Raw genomic sequence first — 16,936 nt, 5'->3', positions numbered from 1 at the left:
CTTATTTAATACTGTTTTTATAAAAGTATTTATAAAGTTATTTTTATTATTAATCTAACGGATCTTAAGTATCTCGCGCCTTTTACATAATTGCCTAAGGGTTATAATATTAATTATAAGCTTCTTTTTCTTTATTGTTCCTAATTTAATAAAGTATTTATATAGTAAGTAAGAATTAGTATAAATAACTATTAGAATAAGTAGAAAGCTAATTCGATTAGTAATCTTCTTTAGTATTATTAAAATTATATAAAAAAGGTTAATATTATTAATTATATTATAGACCTCTAATACTAATATACTTCTTATTACCCGCTTATTTTTAATTAACGAGTAATAAATTATATTATTATATATAGTAAATTCGCTCTTACCTATACTCTCGTTAACTAGGATAATAATATACCCTAATTATAAAATAAGGTCGTTATGATTTATAAATAACTTATTAATAAAGACGTAGAGCTTATTAGTTATAAGGTCGATTAAGTAATAAACGAGACCTTAATTAAGATTCGTTTATTATTACTTAAGCTACTTATTAAGTACCTCGACGTCTCGTTTAGTTAGATTTATAACTTATACTATTTTAATATAGTTAAAAGTTACCTCGGGCTAATAAATACTTATAATATATACCCCTCGCGCGAGCTTAGCCTTATACCGCTTTTTAATATTAATTATATTCGGATTAATAAGGTTAATTTTCTTACCCTACCCCTTTTACTAAAAAACGACGGTTTCCTTTTTAATTATAAGAATCCCGCCGTTAAATACTAGGGGGGTATTTATTATAAGGACCTCTTTTAGCTTCGCTACGAAGCCCGCTTTCTAAAGCTCTTTATTCTCCTTTTTTATAAAATTAATATTAAATAGGCCTAATATATCGTTAGTCTATATTTAAACAATTTTAAATTAATTACTTTTATACTCTATAATTAATAAGTACGGGTCGTACGTAGAAGTAATTATTAATAATTAATTAATATAAAAATCGTAATAAGTAGCTTATTAATAAGTACCCGATTTTACGAGCTTATATAGTAGCTTGAGTACTTTAATAATCGTACCTTTTAGGTACTTACTAGCTATTTCCTTTAGTAAATAGGCTAGGATTTGTTTTATAAGCCCTATGGCCGATTAATTATAGGCCTAAGTAATATTACGGCTCTGAATCTTATATCCCTTCTTTTATAATAATATTATTAATACTATTATTAATCGTTAGGTATAGCGCTATATAGTAAGTACTTATATAAGTAGCGTTACCTTTTTAATATTACCGTACCCCTAAATTACGTATTTAGACTTCTCGTACGGCTAGGGTATTCTTTTCTTTTTAATCTTACGAACTATTTATAATTTAAATATACGGAGGTTTATATATTTTTCTAAGTTATATAGGATAAATTAATAGACCCCTCGATTACGAAGAGTATCTACTTTAATAAGATCTAATCCCTTATACGGCTTTTTAATAATTATAATTACGCCTTCTTTACGTAGTTTAATTACTAACTCGAAATCGGCTTTCTTTTTTATTATATAAAAGGTATTAATTACCTCGTTATTAATAATAAATTACCGTATTAGGGCTTGCCGTCGTAGTTTTTTATAACGTGTCGCTAGTAGTATTAGTACCCTTTTAATAATTTCCTTTTCCTCGTCGTCTATTAGTATTATTACGACGATTTTATTAAGGATAATGTTTTATACTTTTATTGCGGGTTATATAGTTTCCCCTAGCTCTTTTTCTTTTTATAAGTTAGAAATTACCTCGTTAGGATCTATATAGTACGGTTTAACTACCGTAATTAATACTTTAAGTAACTAGTCGTAATCTTTTACGACTATATAAGAGCGCTCGTTAACGGAAATTAACTTATATAGCCTAGCCCACTATTAAGTAATTTTATATTATACTCGTATATCCGAATTTAGTAATATATTTAAATTACCCCCTATATCGGGCTTAATATACGTAGTAATTACTTTATTAATTTACTTTTTTATACTTACCTCGCGCAGTACCCGTATTACTTTTTTAACTACTTAGGCTCGTTAGTTTATGTTTAGTAATAGTAGCGAGGCTAAGGTCGTTTTTAAATATATTTTAAATACTAATAGTGTTAATATAAGTCCGTTAGGCCCCATAATATTATTATAGTATTTAAGTGCTATTTAGAGGTATTCGTCGTTAGTAGAATCCGGATTTTCCTCTTTAATAATTCTAAACGCCCTTTTTAATTACTAATATGCCCTTTTTACCTTTTTAATATTATAGTGCGCTTTAATAAGTATAACTTTTAACTATATACCGTAAGCCGTCGTATTATCTTTAAATTCTATTAATTTAAAGCTAGTACTAGCGTCGGTTTTAATACTATCTAGCGGTCCTTAGTATATATTAATCTAGCTTTTTCGCAGGGCTACTTATACTATCTTTATTTATAAATCCTAAAGGAATTACCCTACTTAAAAAAATATAGCTATGTTAATTATATATAGTACTAGCCGACTATTTAAATAGAAAATATTAATAACGATTTCTTAGTTAAAGTTAAGCTTATTACGTAATTTAAATTTAAATCTACGTAGGCTCTATGTATTTATTTAGTATTAGTAATATACTTTTATTAACTACTCTAGCGCCCCTATTTCGATATTATTATTACCTAATTATTTTAAGAAGTTATATAGCCTCGTAACCGATAAGTACCCGAATCTCTAGTATAGTCTTTTAAACTTACTTTTCGTTAAGTAATTAATTCTAGCACGTATAGCTTTAACGAGGTAATGCGGGATATTCTTATAAAGAATATAAAAAGTGAATATTCATATAGAAGCAAGAATATATGAATATAGGGGAAATAAGCGTATATAAAAGAGGTTTTTGTAGTAAAGAGAGTAATATAGTTGAATTACTATATGAGAAGTTGCTTGCTTAACGAAAGGTCTAGGTAGGCAAATACACGCCTACATATAGGCATAAAAACCTCCTACTAGAATATTCCATTGCTTATTAATTATGATATAATTAATAAGCGTATACGTAAGTGAATGCGTAATCGTAGTACGTAATTCCGCCTCGAGTAAATTCCAGATTATTCAGTTACCTTCCAGTACTTTCCATTGCTCACGTAAGCTTATATAAGCAGTATTGCTTACATAATCAATACCTATAATAATTTACAGAAGTCGTAGATTAATATAGTATGTAGTTTGCTTACGTAATATTGATAATAAGGCGAATAATAAGGTAAACAAAGTTACCTTCGTAACATTAATTAACTTCGTATTATTAATAAGCTTTATAAACGTATACCCCTATTATCGTTTAACTATCTTAAAGTACTTATTACTAAAGATTCTATTCCTCGTGTTATTAAATATAATACTTAGTCGATCTATATCTTTTAGATATAAGAGAAATAGGGTATTAATAAGTAAAATATAAAAAGTTATTGTTCCGAAGTACGTCTCTATTTTTATTATACTTAGGGCGACGATTTCCTTACTTAAGCCGAAACTAATTTTTATAATACCCGTTATTAATATATTAAGTATTACTAGCGCGATCTTTTATAGTACTTAGAATTACCCTTTTTCTTTAGTTAATTATTACGATACTTTAGTATTTAAAATAATCTTATAAAAATTATCTAGGCCGTACCTTTTACTCGTATAAAATACTTATATAAGCTTAGTATTCGAGGGATCTAAGTTATATAAAAAGGACCCCTCTAGCTACCCCTAGATTTACTTAGTACTATATTCTTTTTTTTTAAATATTAAGAGAAATAGCGTCTTCTTTTTAATTATTAAAAAAATAGGCTTTAGCCTTATTAAATTCCCCCTTTTAGCCGCCTCTATATCCGTTATCTAAGGGACCTTCCCTTACTATTTATAAATAAAAGCCTACTTATTAAAAGCTTTTATTACCTTTTATTCGTTTAGCTTCGTATATCCTCTAGAGGCTAACGGGGTAAAAAAAGAGTAGTTAATATTATTAATTTCGTTATAATCTAATTCGTTAGTATAGGGGGTAAGATCTTTTTTATTTTCCGAATCTCTTATTAAGGGTATATACTTTAGGCCGCTATTTTAATTACTATTACTAAGTTCCGTACCCCCAGATTTGCCCTTATATATAATAAGGAATTGGTTAAATTAATAAGGGCTAGTTTTATTATTTACTACTCTTAACTTTTTATACTATTCGTACGATTTAGTACGCTCTTTTTCGGAGTAGTTACTTAACTAATATCTATCCTTTTTATAAATATAATATTACCTTTTTTATTACCCTATTTATAAATTAGATCTCTACTTATTTAATAAATCTAGGCCTTTTTATTAGTAATTACCGTATTTAGCCTCTTTTCTTTTTTTATTATACGTTCGATCGACCTAATATTATTAATAAGGGCCGTTATATATTTAGAAGTAGGTTTAGCGCGGCATTTTTATTTTAATATTAAAGTTAGATCTTAGCCTCGAGTAGAGCGTTTCGTAGTCTTTAAGTACTTAATATAAAGTTATTTTTATTTTTAATATACGCTAAATTACGGTATAAAAATATCTAACTTTTCGCTTATTTATCCCCTTATTTAGCTAGGTTTTCGCTAGCTTATTAATTTAATTAATAAGCTTTTTAAAGATCTTTACTTACGATTTACCCTCTATTATCCTAGCTATAAATATAAAAGAAATCGCTCGTAGCTTAAATAGGAGCTTTAGGTTTTTATTATAAGTCTCGAAGCGGCTTTAGATTACGTTAATTATACTAAAAAAGTCGTTTTAATCGAGATTACGTACTGCTTTATAATAATAATTAGAGGCTTTACTTATAAATACGATATTAATTACTAAATAGTACTAGTATTCCCTAATTCCGACTTTTTTATAATAATCGTAAAACATCGTTAGGGTTTTTTATAAGACCTTATACTTCCCTCTAGAGTATAATTTCTTTTTTAAAAAAATCTTTTTAAAGTCTATAAATTACCTCGTATTTATTACTAGATTTTCGGTATTTATATATAATCCTTACGTCGCTACGTATTATTAGTAACTTTAAGTTGTCTACTTCCTTTTTTATTAGCTAATTAGCGCCGAATTTTATATTAGTAATAATAACGAGTTATAGATCGAAATAGGCAGAATTATTAATTATCGTACTTTTAGTATTATATTTTACCTTAGTATATCCTTTTATAATAATAGATTTCCGTTAGTAATTATAGGGAGGAAATCTAAGTCGTTTACCCTTTTTTTAAATTCGTTAAAGCGATTATACGCTCTATTAACCTATACCTAGTTCTATAGTACGAATTCCTCTTTTATAATTATCGCTACTAGTATTTTATATAGCTCTTATAATTATAATTACGTTAGTAATACCCCTCGCCTATAGAGGAATTTATTAACTACTTTTATAATCCCTAGGCTTGTGCTTATAAACTATTTATCTAGCTAGTAACTAAGGTCGTTTACAATCTCGTAAAATAGGGGTTACCCCTATAGCCCCTTTTTCTTATAAACCTTAGTTAAATAGATTAATACTACGTTAATTTACTTATTATTAAATTAATTTACGATTCTATATATCTACGTCCCTTAATAGTCCGGGTTAATATTTATTTATTTATAAGGGATTAGGATTCTATTTAAGATCGGGTTTCGTCCTCTTTTATTTTATTTTAATTTACTAAGGGTCGTGCTCTAGCTTATACTTATATTAATAGTTACTAACGTATTTAATTTTAATAAAGATATATCTAATCCGCGCGCTAGTTATAATAAATCCGTACTATTACTACTTAACGAATTTATTAGGGTTTAAGAGATTCCCGCTTCCTCTTACCGTCTTATTATTACTCTCGTTTTTATTATTTTTAATAATTACTACTACCCTTTTAGATCGCTAGCTATCGTACTTACTAAGATCCTCCTTTTTATTTAATATAAAAAGGTAAGTTTTAGTAGTTCTTTTTTATAATAATAGCGATAGACGTTTATATTATTATAAAAAGATATAGTAATTAGTCTCGGGATCTTTACTAATTACCGATTTCTACTATCCCGTATACTTCTAGCCTCTTAAGCCTCGTACTTTTTATAATTTTTAAATAGCTTTTTTTTTCGACCTACCTCTTTTTAAGTAATATTTTATAAGAATAGTTAAAAATAAATACTAAGCGGCTTATAAAGGAGCTATATAAGCTATTAAGAACTATATAAGCTATTAAGTATAGTTAACGAAGTTAAGCCCTCTTTTTTATAAAATCGTAGATTTTAAGGACTTATTAAAAATACTTACTTATTGCTCGTACGTAATAAGGTTAAATACTTTAAAAATCTTATTTTTTATAGCCTCTCGGTACCCTATTTTATATTTTTTAAGTAGTCTTTTTTATAATTTAATTACGGTTAGGTAATTATTACTTATTAATAATCCCTTTTATTACTTAGTTAATTTCTTAAAATTAGTAATCTCGTACTAAGAGCTAATAAAAAAAAAAGCTTTTTAGCGGCTTTTTAAAAAATTCTTTTTTTTTCCCCTTAGATCCTCGTTTTTTAGCTTTTTTTTAAGCTAATAATAACTTTAGCAGGAGGTCGTAGGACTATTTTAAAGTAGCCGCTTTTTTCTTAAGTTAATCTCCGAGATCCGTAATATTCTTAACTTAATATTATTAAGATTTCTAAATCCCCTCTTCTCTTTTTAAACCGTCTTTTATATTATATTCTTAAGTAATACGCGGGGGGTAATTAAGGGAGTTATAAGAAGGTTATTTAAATTACGGGCTTAAGGTCGTATTTATAAAATCCTCGTAATAATAGACTTTTTTATATACTATAAATCTCTTAACTTAATAACTCTTATAAAGTTACTTTTATTACTAAATAAGAATATTTATATTTAAAAATCCCTTTTTTTAATTACGTAGTACTTTTTTATATTATATTATCAAGCTCGTTCGTTATGCTAATTAATTAAGTAAGTAGTCGTTACGTAGGTATTTTTCTTTACTAATTTAATTAGTTAATTTCTAATTATAAGCCGGCTATAAAAAAGTCGTTTAGTAAAAAAGCTACTCGGGGCGATAGTAAAAGGCTAGTTATTTAAGTAGTTCTATTAATTAATATAGTTTAACATAGTAAACGTCGACCTTTTATAAGTAGTAAAGGGCTACGATTACTTAATTCCGTATAGTATTTAAGAATCGCCTCTTTTTTTATTTATTTTTATAAAGTTAATTAGTACGAATCTCTTATTCTGTATAATATTAAAAAGTCGTCTCTTTTACGTAGTAAAATACCTTACCGATTTATAATAATAGATTTTAATTACTAATTAATATTAATATCCCTATTATAAAGTAGTTAGTTCGAACCGTAGTTAATAAAGAGATTAATTAAATTATATAAATATTTGCGTAGTAAGTATAAAAAGGAGGTTCTAACCGTAGGTTAGGCTAGCTATGATAATCGTAAATAGGGCCCCTAATTGGCCCCTGCGTAGTCGGCTATATACTGCGGTCGAATTAGACTTCTAATCCGATACTATTAGTACGTTAACTAAAAGGCTTTAGGGTCGTGTCAATCAGTAAATAAAAGTCCTCAAGGTGCATTAAGAAAGCGTAAGCAACATTATCCCAGTGAAGTTTCATTTTTTATGTCTTCGAGAGCTCTCGCTAAATTATTTAGATATTTAACGTAACATCTTTGCGGGAGACCAACAACGGCATGGCGTTGAACAGATCTGTTTACGTGCTTACTGCCTTTACGATTTTGTACACCCCCATCGGGTTCATGGCGGTACGTGTTGTATATCAACTGAGCAGCTGGCTTGCAATCGCCGGTGGAATACTGACAATGCTCTCAAGACGTTTTGGGCGCTTCCATTTCTGAACAGTCCCTCCGATGGTAGAAAGCCAAAGGTACCCGACGGATTCCAGGAAAGATTTATCACAGTACCCATTCTCACATACTTCATTGCCTTTGTTTCCTGTCTCTACCTCGGCTCTTCACGGTTTCGCAAAATTTCAACCCAAATTGTCCTAGGGTATCGGGCGTACCTGTTCGATCTCTTTGGCCCTGTCAAGTACATCTGGGATGTTCTCTTAAAGTTCACCGAACCCTTCCGAGTTGCAATTCGAGAAATCCATCGGCAAAGGGCGACGGTCAGCTTCAGCCCAACCCGAGCTCGGACATGGACTCAAGGTATCACAGGAGCGAGTGGGGACACGAACCAGACGCAGCAACGAACCGAAGGGGTCTGAGTTTTAGATGACTGGTGTTATCAAATGCATTTTCCTTTCTACTAGGACAGATCCTGATGCAATCGACCAAGATCATGCTTCGATGGTGTACCTTGTAGAAGACTTTAGCTCAGTCAAGGGTCGCTGGCTTGTTCTGTACGGACACCATCGATCTGGCACAACAGAGAATTGCCAGCCACTCGAGATACCCGCTAGATCCAACGACGCACTAACGGATTCAAATATATGTTGCCTGCTGAAACAGAAAGATTTTCTTGAAATGATCGACTATTCAAGTGCTCTTAGGCACGAAACATCTTTTTGCTCGATGCCTTGCAACACCAACACTGCGTGAGATATGTCAGCAAGCAGATCTTACACGAAGCATCCATAAAAAGGGATTGAAGTGAACGATGTACCTGCACGGTCATTTGTACGCTGGGATCGGAACTCGAGGCAATCCAGCAGTCGGCGTCGTTTTGGCCGGACCCAGCAGGGCAGGGAAACCCGCCAAGCTTGCCCTTTGCTTCACAGTCTGCCGTTGAGTCCTGAAGGAAGCAAGATTAGATATGTTTGCGAACCGTGACAGCTTAATGTTGGGACTAACACAGTTGACTGTCTCTGGCTGGCATGTCACAGGTGTGATACCGTTGTTCTGGGCAACCGATCCTGTGGCAAGGAAGGAAAGCAGCGCGATGCTTACGGCGAATGAACGCATGGCCTTCTGGGTTTAGTCTGGGTGATTGATGGTGTCTGGTAGAATAATCTTAGGTACCTGACTATGTGTCTTGGCTGAGTCGTGATCCTAAGTTTCAAATCATTCACAAGAATGTGTTCAACAGGCGCATTCCGTTGGTGGATTGAGGACCTCTTTATCTACAAATTTCGGACACTTAAGGTTGTGTTTAGATATTGCGATCTACGTCAACGATGCTAGTTTGGGGCGTTTTGACGTCGTTCCCAAATCAGAGACTTAATCAATTTCTGACAGTGAGCTCTTGAGCAGGTCTCGAAGGGACAGCGAGGCCTTCATAGGGCTGCTGGATATTATAGAATATTCTCCACGCCAAGCGGGCTATCAATCGTTCATAGGCTTAAGCAGGGGCCCATGTATGAGTTTTCTGAAAGGTAATTGGGTAAGTTCGGGAGGGACATCAACTTTTGACTCGGTTTCGGCGGACGAAATTCTTCTTGAGTCAGGTTTCCCCAGTATTTTACTATAAATGACTTTTGCTTGAGCCACGGCCAAGACAATGCATCAGCTGATAGCCAGCAGGTGTCGGAAAGGCAGGCGTTCCCACGAATTTTGCGCTGATGGTAGACTAGGACAACGGCTTCAAAGCTCTGATTCTTAGGTACCGGATGTCGTGGGCAAGAAATGGGCAACCGGGCGATCTTTCCGTACCGACTGGTTGTACTGAATCAATGACCCTTAAGCTCGCTTCTTCAAAGGCCAAGCGAAGGCCCCCAACGAAGAGCAAAGCATGAAAGAGCCTAAGAACAAAATGAGCGACTCATAACGGCCCATCCCATACCCTCCGCTCACCGGCTTGGTTAATGATCCGGCAGTATTCGGGCCGGTGGCCAAGTTCCCGATGCCCTTGCCAAACGCCATCATGCTGTACACGGGCTGCGGGTCGTCGGAAAGCATCGCCCCAAACTTTGGCCAGTTGATGAGGAAGCCTCCAGCAAACATCCCAAAGACCAGTGCGAAGATGACTAACAGCGGCAGAGAGTGGGCGAATCCCCAGAGAGTGAAGGCCGCCACCGCCGACGTAAAAGAAGAGACGAAGATGAGCATAAAGACGTTGTTCGTGTGGTCGGAAAGCCATCCGAAACCAATCTGCCCGAAAACGGTTGCCAAGTTGTGCGCTGCCAAGAGAAGCGCCCCCATGGTACCAGAAAGCCCGATGGCACTAGCGTAAGAGGGCAGATACAAAGACGGGATGTAGTAAGCGAAACCCTGGAACAAGTTCGAGAGTGCGAAGCAGTAGAATAGGGGCTGTCTCAGGAAGCTGACGTCGAACATGCGCATGGCACCGTGAGGGGACGGCGGCAGTCGGCCCTTGATCATGTGTAGAATGGGCGCAACCCCAAGGAACTGAGCGACAGCTACAGCCCGGAGCGTAGTCTGGTATCCATACTTGGACAACAGTACTTGCAGCAGGAAAGGCATCCCAACGCCGCTAAACCCGCCGCCGGCGTAAAGAACGCCATATGCAAGTCCGCGCCGGGCGACGAACCACTCGTTCAACATCCGCAACACCGGGAAGTAGAGCATCAAAAATCCAAAACCGTACAAGACACCCTGGGTTGCGATCAGACCCGCGATTGAGGTGGCAAAGGACGCACCCACCAGAGACGCGACGCACATCGCCCAGCCGATGACGACCATGTGCTTCTGGTATCGGTGGAATCTTTTCACCACAGGCGCAGCGAGCGGCGCTCCGAGGAAATAGATACTCGTGGATACCGTGCCAATGACAGCGATATTGAAGTCACCCTCAAATTGTGGTTGGGAGGAATAGTATTCCTGAAAGACACCAAAGGTCAAGGGAAATCCTGGAAAAGTTAGTGACACCGCCCCGTCAGACTCTTTCGGAGAATTTAAGAAATACCCCATAGAAGTGCCTCAATAACGAAGCTGGAAAGCAAAAACTTCCATGCTGCAGCGCCCTTGTCGGTCGGCGGCATAGTATGGATCAAGGTGTTTCCGTCTTCCTCATCACTCTGCGGCGCCGAGGCAACCGCGCCAGAGTTCGGCATCGGGCGCAGTTCAACCGACATCTTGACTGAAGCACCGGGACGTTGAAGATGCGTCGTTCAGTACAGGCCTTCCGTCGAAACGCTTTCGAGATGCACCTTGAATTTCTTTAAATCCCCCGTGGGGTAGTCTAGGTTTTTATGACAAAGAGTCTTGAAAAACCGACACCGGTGCCGGACCGGGACGGCTTCCGGTTGTGGGGTAGCAACACTGGGTCAAGAGTCATTTTCACATGAAAGGGCGCACGCCTTTCCTAGTTGGTGAGGTACTTTGGTCGTTTTGAGTTATGCGGTCTAATAAGTTTTGTAAAAGTAATTGTATTGTGCGTAATAGGATTGAAGTCTTGGACTTTCTGTTCTTCGTGTTCTCTACCGCTGTTTATTGGGTTTTGTTACGATAATTAGTCGTCGAAGTTTTGGTGAATTCAATTTCTCTGGAGTTGAACAGCACTTGGATTTCGAACCAGAAAATCTCCCTTATCACGTCAACCACCAACCGACTGTTCAAGTGATATTTCGACACTCTCTGGTGCGAGATATTTGGGTGACTATTCGAATCATCTGCCCCGAAGCATAACCTAATCGCTCTTTTAGGTCGGCGGCAGACTTGGACATTGTACTTGACAAACGCGTTCTGCCAGTTGATAGAGACACCACAATACTCTATCTAAGCAGCAAGTTTCGGAGGACACTTCTCAGCGTTGAATCAACAAGATGGTGTGCTATGAATCATACTGAGTAATGGGATCTGCGTGCCTCCAATTGGTTAAAACACCAGTCCCGCAATCCTACAATGTGCCCGATGCAGTAACGTAAGCTCGCTGACCGACATGACGCATTGGACCCTTATTCTTCGGGCGCAGGGGTCCTTGCACTGTCAAACGACGCCCTTTGGAGGTTTCCCCAATGAATAAGGTACATCCACCAACTCAACTCATCAACCCACATATTTGTTTAATATTCGTTTACAATACAGAGCTCGCTGGAAAAATAAATAGAGAGGCGCACACACTGGTTCCGAGGTTTCAGCTACGCAAGCCGCGCGCATCCTGATCAGAGCATTTACTGCCGAGTCATTTGGATTTTGCAAGTTTCAGCACAACTTCACAAGTCACATCGTAGTGCTCCATCGCCGCCACGACATTCCATCGAGTAATTCAGCCTCAGCATGACAAAGACAAGCCTTTTCGAAGACTATGTGGTCACCGATAGAGGCGGCGTGATCGAAAATAGACATGCAGTCCACGCTGCAGTCGTCGACGCCGATGGCAAGGTCCTCTATGCAGTCGGCAACCCTTCACGAATGACGCTGGCTCGCTCCGCATCTAAGCCAGCGCAAGCTCTCGCGGTGCTTGAAACCCCAGGCTTCGACAAGTACGGCTTCGACGGAGCTGATATAGCTTTGATGTGTGCATCTCACAACAGCGAAGACCGGCACGTCTCGAGGGCAAAGTCAATGTTATCCAAGGTTGGGGCGCAAGAGTCGGACTTGCGGTGCGGCGGTCACCCTTCAATCTGTCCAGTCGTGGATAGGTCCTGGATCAGGGTTGGATATACGCCAACCGAGATTAACAACAATTGCTCTGGTAAACATGCGGGCATGTTGGGCGGCGCGGAGGCTCTAGGTGCGAGTTTCGAAGACTATCACCTCCCTAGCCATCCGATCCAGGAAAAGGTGAAGCAGGTTGTTGAAGACTTGAGCGGGCTTGACGGTGACGAGATCAAGTGGGCCATTGACGGCTGCAATCTTCCTGCACCCGGGCAACCTCTCTATTCGATGGGTCGCATGTATGCTGCCTTTGCCGCCGCCGCGGATGCTAATGAAGAGGACGGAAGCGTCCAACCGGTGAGAGTGAAACATATGTCCGATATCTATAACGCCATGGCGACGTACCCTGAGATGGTCGGCGGAGAGGGGCGTTTCTGCACTATCCTAATGGAAGCGTTCGAAGGCAGTCTTATCGGCAAAGTTGGCGCAGACGGATGTTACACCATCGGTATCCGCGCATCAGGGTTCACGAAGAAGCTTGGCGCGGAGGGGGCCGTTGGCATTGCAGTTAAAATCGAGGACGGGAGCCTCGAAATCCTCTATGCTGCTGTTCCTGAGATACTGAATCAGCTTCGGATTGGGACGCCAGAGATGCGACGTAAATTGGTGAGCTTCCATCACTTGAAGCGTACCAACACCATGGGTGTTGAGACGGGTCAGGTCACACACGCCTTCAGCGTTCGCCGTGTCGATTGAGTTGTATTACGGGCCCTATTCAGTGGTCGTGTACTTCTCAAAATGGTAGCGATGGATTGATAATAGTCATAGAGGGTTGCTTTCTCTCACTGGATGATACAGCAAGATAGATGAGTTCATATTACCAAGCAATTGCGGGGTGACTCACTTTCACCTATTATGAACATGAATACCTCCTCAGTGAAGTGAGGTTGTATCTCAATGTCTGTCCTCCATTGAGTGAAACGAGCGGCCCGGGTTTAAGCCTGGGGATGCAGAATCTGAGGGACTGAAGTTAGGCCGACTGAAGTAAGCAAAGCTTCGCAATCACATACCGAAACGTGTGTGCCTAGCGCTTACTGGCACTACACTCGAATGCCCCTCGTCTTATTCCCGTCTGCTGCGCGCCAGGGTGAGTCGATGCATCCCCGCACGCCATGGTACCTACTTGAGGAGCCACTGAAGACCAAAGTAAGGTAAGTGATGTAGTGATGTAGTAATCACATGCGTCTTGCTTGGTCTTGAGTGCCAGCATAAACTGGATCACACCCTGTCACCGGCAGTGATAACACGTCCACACGATCAGCGGGCTTTTCTGCGAACCTCGCAGATTGGCAGTAATCTGAGGGTCTGGACTGGCGAAATTCAGGTGTTTGTTAATCATGGTCGACGGGAAAGCCTCGAGACTACCGCCAAGCCCAAGGGGCTTACTTAGGTCATGATGCTATACGAAACTCGCAGATGATCTATATATCCAACGCTTCCGCCTCATCCGCTTGAATTCAATTCTTCTTCCATAATCATATTGTTTTCGACCATTTATTACACAGTAAGTCATCGGAATTACCTCATTTACATCACACATCATGTCTTCCATCGCCAGAGATGACAAGACCTCACCGTCATTCATCCCTCTTGCCGGCGTAGCTCAGGACGGCTGGTCAACGGAGAATGAAGCAACGGCAACGTGCCTCTGTGGCGCCGTTCAGCTCTCATTTGTAAGATTCCACATCAATTCATCCCATAACACCAACCCAAAGCCCAAGAATCATCGCACTAACAGCCCCTATCAGCCAACCCAAGGCCGCGGCCTCCTCAATCGCTTCATCTGTCACTGCACAGACTGCCGCAAAATCTCCTCCTCAATGTTTTGCTCCAACTTCTCCGTTGCCGACAGCTACCTCCGCCACATCCGCGGTAAGGAGAACCTGAAGTCTTTCAGCCAGTCTCGAACCATCGCGACTGGCAACGATATGGCAAATCACTTCTGCGGCACCTGTGGCACGCTCATGTACCGCGTCAGCTCCGGTCTACCAGGTATGAGCATTCTCAGGCTCGGTACTGTCGATGATTTCCGCCTCGTGGAGACGAAGCTCAGGCCGCAGGTCGAGCAGTTTATCGACACGCGCGCATCTTGGTTGAAGCCGGTTGAGGGCGTCATGCAGTTGGATCGGATGCTTACAGCACAAGACATCAAGAGTCTTTTATAGATGATCCATATTATTGACTATGTTGAATGCTGCTCAATTTGAACGTCCATGTGTACTGAAATGGAAAGGCGGCGGCCTCAAAAATCCAGACTAATCGAAAATTTGTACACATTTGATCAAAGCCCGTATCTCCCAGTGGTATCATACTGCTACATGCTCTTCCCTCTTCATAATTTCACCGGTCTTCTGATTCTTCAGGTAGAAATGCACCTTTTTCCGTGGCGGAATCGTGGCTTCCGGCGGTTCGCGAAAGTTCATCGCAACTATTCGTCTATCTTCGGGCACGAATCCACCACTGCCTTCATCAGAGGTATCGAAGGCGTCCAACTCGATGATATCGCTGAGAGCGATATTATGCTCAATCTCAACCACCCGCTTTGCGATAGACCATGTCAAATTCCTCTCCCAAATATTCCTTTCGGGCTGCATGAGCTTCTTCATCAACCTCAGGGCCTCGAGTCGCAGTCTTAGGTGGCGGCACCTGATGACCACCATGAAGAGGAGAGAGCTATAGCCGAGCTCGAGGACGCTTTCGGTTCCCCAGCCTGCTGAGGACTTGGACGCCTCTGAAGAGCCTTCCGCTTGTGATGCCAGAACGACGATGGCGCGGAATTTGTCCGTGTGTGCATCATACACGCACTCGCCTTCGTCTTTCTTTTCAGAAGCCAAAAGGGCAATCCTGGCCACGAGATAACGAATGTCTAGCAACCGTATCATGTCCTCCTCCTTGCTGGTATACCTCTCCTCTTTCTTCATCTCCCTGTATGCCTTGTACCATGCATCTAGATCAATGAGGATGGATTGTCGAAGCCATTTCGCGTCTGGTTCTGGACCTTCCTTTCCGGTCTCAAGCCAGCGGTCGGTAATACACGCACATTCTATGTGCCGGACAAGACGTACATGAATCGTCAAGAGTCGAGCGTGAGCTTCTGCGACATTCTGAATCCGGTTGGTTGAGGTCGATATGGGTTGGCGCACTGTTGGAAAGGTCTTTGGGTTATGTCAGATTGGAAGTCCAATTCGACCGCGGCATACAGCCGACTGCGCAGGGGCCAATTAGGGGCCCTATTTACGATTATCGTAACTAGCCTAACCTACGGTTAGAACCTCCTTTTTATACCTACTACGTAAATGTTTATATAATTTAATTAATCTCTTTATTAACTACGGTTCGAACTAACTACCTTATAATAAGAATACTAATACTAATTAGTAATTAAATTCTATTATTATAAATCGGTAAAGTATTTTATTATATAGAAAAGACGACCTCTTAATACTATATAGAATAAGAGATTTATATTAATTAACCTTGTAAAAATAAATAAAAAAGGAGGTAATTCTTAAATACCGTACGGAATTAAGTAATCGTAGCCCTTTATTACTTATAAAAGGTCGACGTTTACTACGTTAAACTACGTTAATTAATAAAACCGTTTAAGTAACTAGCTTTTTATTATTACCCCGAGTAGCTTTTTTATTAAATAACTTTTTTATAGCTAGCCCGCAATTAAAAATTAACTAGTTAAATTAATAAAAAGAAATACTTATATAATAACTACTTACCTAATTAATTAATATAACGAACGAGCTTAATAATATAATATAAAAGAGTACTATATAATTAAAAAAAGAGATCTTTAAATATAAATATTCTTATTTAGTAATAAAAATAACTTTATAAGAGTTATTAAGCTAAGAGATTTATAATATATAAAAAAGTCTATTATTATAAGGATTTTATAAGTACGACCTTAAGCCCGCGATTTAAATAACCTTTTTATAATTCCCTTAACTACCCCCTAGGTATTATTTAGGAATATAATATAGGAGATAGTTTAATAAGAGAGGAGGGGATTTAGAGGTTTTAATAATATTAAGTTAAAAATATTATAAATTTTAGAAATTAACTTAAGAAAAAGGTAGCTACTCTAAAATAGTCCTACGACCTCTTATTAAAATTATTATTAACTTAAAAAAAGGCTAAAAAGACGAGGATCTAAGGGGGAAAAAAAAAATCCTCTAGAGGGCTACTAAAGAGCTTCTTTTTATATTAGCTCCCGGCGCGAGATTACTAATTTTAAAAAATTAACTAAGTAATAAAAGGGATTATTAATAAGCGATAATTACCTAATTATAATTAAACTATAAAAAAGACTATTTAAAAAATATAAAATAGGGTACCGAGAGGCTAT

At 38.2% G+C, this 16,936-nt stretch overlaps 4 protein-coding genes across 4 annotated transcripts; 2 read left to right on the top strand and 2 right to left on the bottom strand.

Moving 5' to 3' along the window:
- Positions 1-8,566: 8,566 nt before the first annotated feature.
- On the bottom strand, positions 8,567-11,051 carry CLUP02_04603 (monocarboxylate transporter; the record flags this gene model as incomplete). The annotated part of the gene is made up of 5 exons (XM_049283614.1): positions 8,567-8,611; positions 8,684-8,812; positions 8,872-8,988; positions 9,811-10,826; positions 10,883-11,051. 5 exons carry the CDS (start codon positions 11,049-11,051, stop codon positions 8,567-8,569), a joined length of 1,476 nt encoding a protein of 491 aa, XP_049140757.1.
- Positions 11,052-12,195: 1,144 nt separating this feature from the next.
- On the top strand, positions 12,196-13,272 carry CLUP02_04602 (uncharacterized protein; the record flags this gene model as incomplete). Its single annotated transcript, XM_049283613.1, has 1 exon — positions 12,196-13,272. One exon carries the CDS (start codon positions 12,196-12,198, stop codon positions 13,270-13,272), a length of 1,077 nt encoding a protein of 358 aa, XP_049140756.1.
- Positions 13,273-14,117: 845 nt separating this feature from the next.
- CLUP02_04601 (uncharacterized protein) lies at positions 14,118-14,741 on the top strand (the record flags this gene model as incomplete). Its single annotated transcript, XM_049283612.1, has 1 exon — positions 14,118-14,741. The coding sequence occupies one exon, from the start codon at positions 14,118-14,120 to the stop codon at positions 14,739-14,741; it is 624 nt and encodes a 207-aa protein (XP_049140755.1).
- Positions 14,742-14,882: 141 nt separating this feature from the next.
- CLUP02_04600 (uncharacterized protein) lies at positions 14,883-15,497 on the bottom strand (the record flags this gene model as incomplete). Its single annotated transcript, XM_049283611.1, has 1 exon — positions 14,883-15,497. One exon carries the CDS (start codon positions 15,495-15,497, stop codon positions 14,883-14,885), a length of 615 nt encoding a protein of 204 aa, XP_049140754.1.
- Between the last annotated feature and the right edge of the window lie 1,439 nt (positions 15,498-16,936).

The sequence above is a fragment of the Colletotrichum lupini genome, chromosome 2 (genome assembly GCF_023278565.1).
Source record: "Colletotrichum lupini chromosome 2, complete sequence".
Taxonomy (NCBI): Eukaryota; Fungi; Ascomycota; class Sordariomycetes; order Glomerellales; family Glomerellaceae; genus Colletotrichum; species Colletotrichum lupini.
Note: the sequence above shows the minus strand (reverse complement) of the source record. Positions and strands in the feature narration are given on the sequence as shown.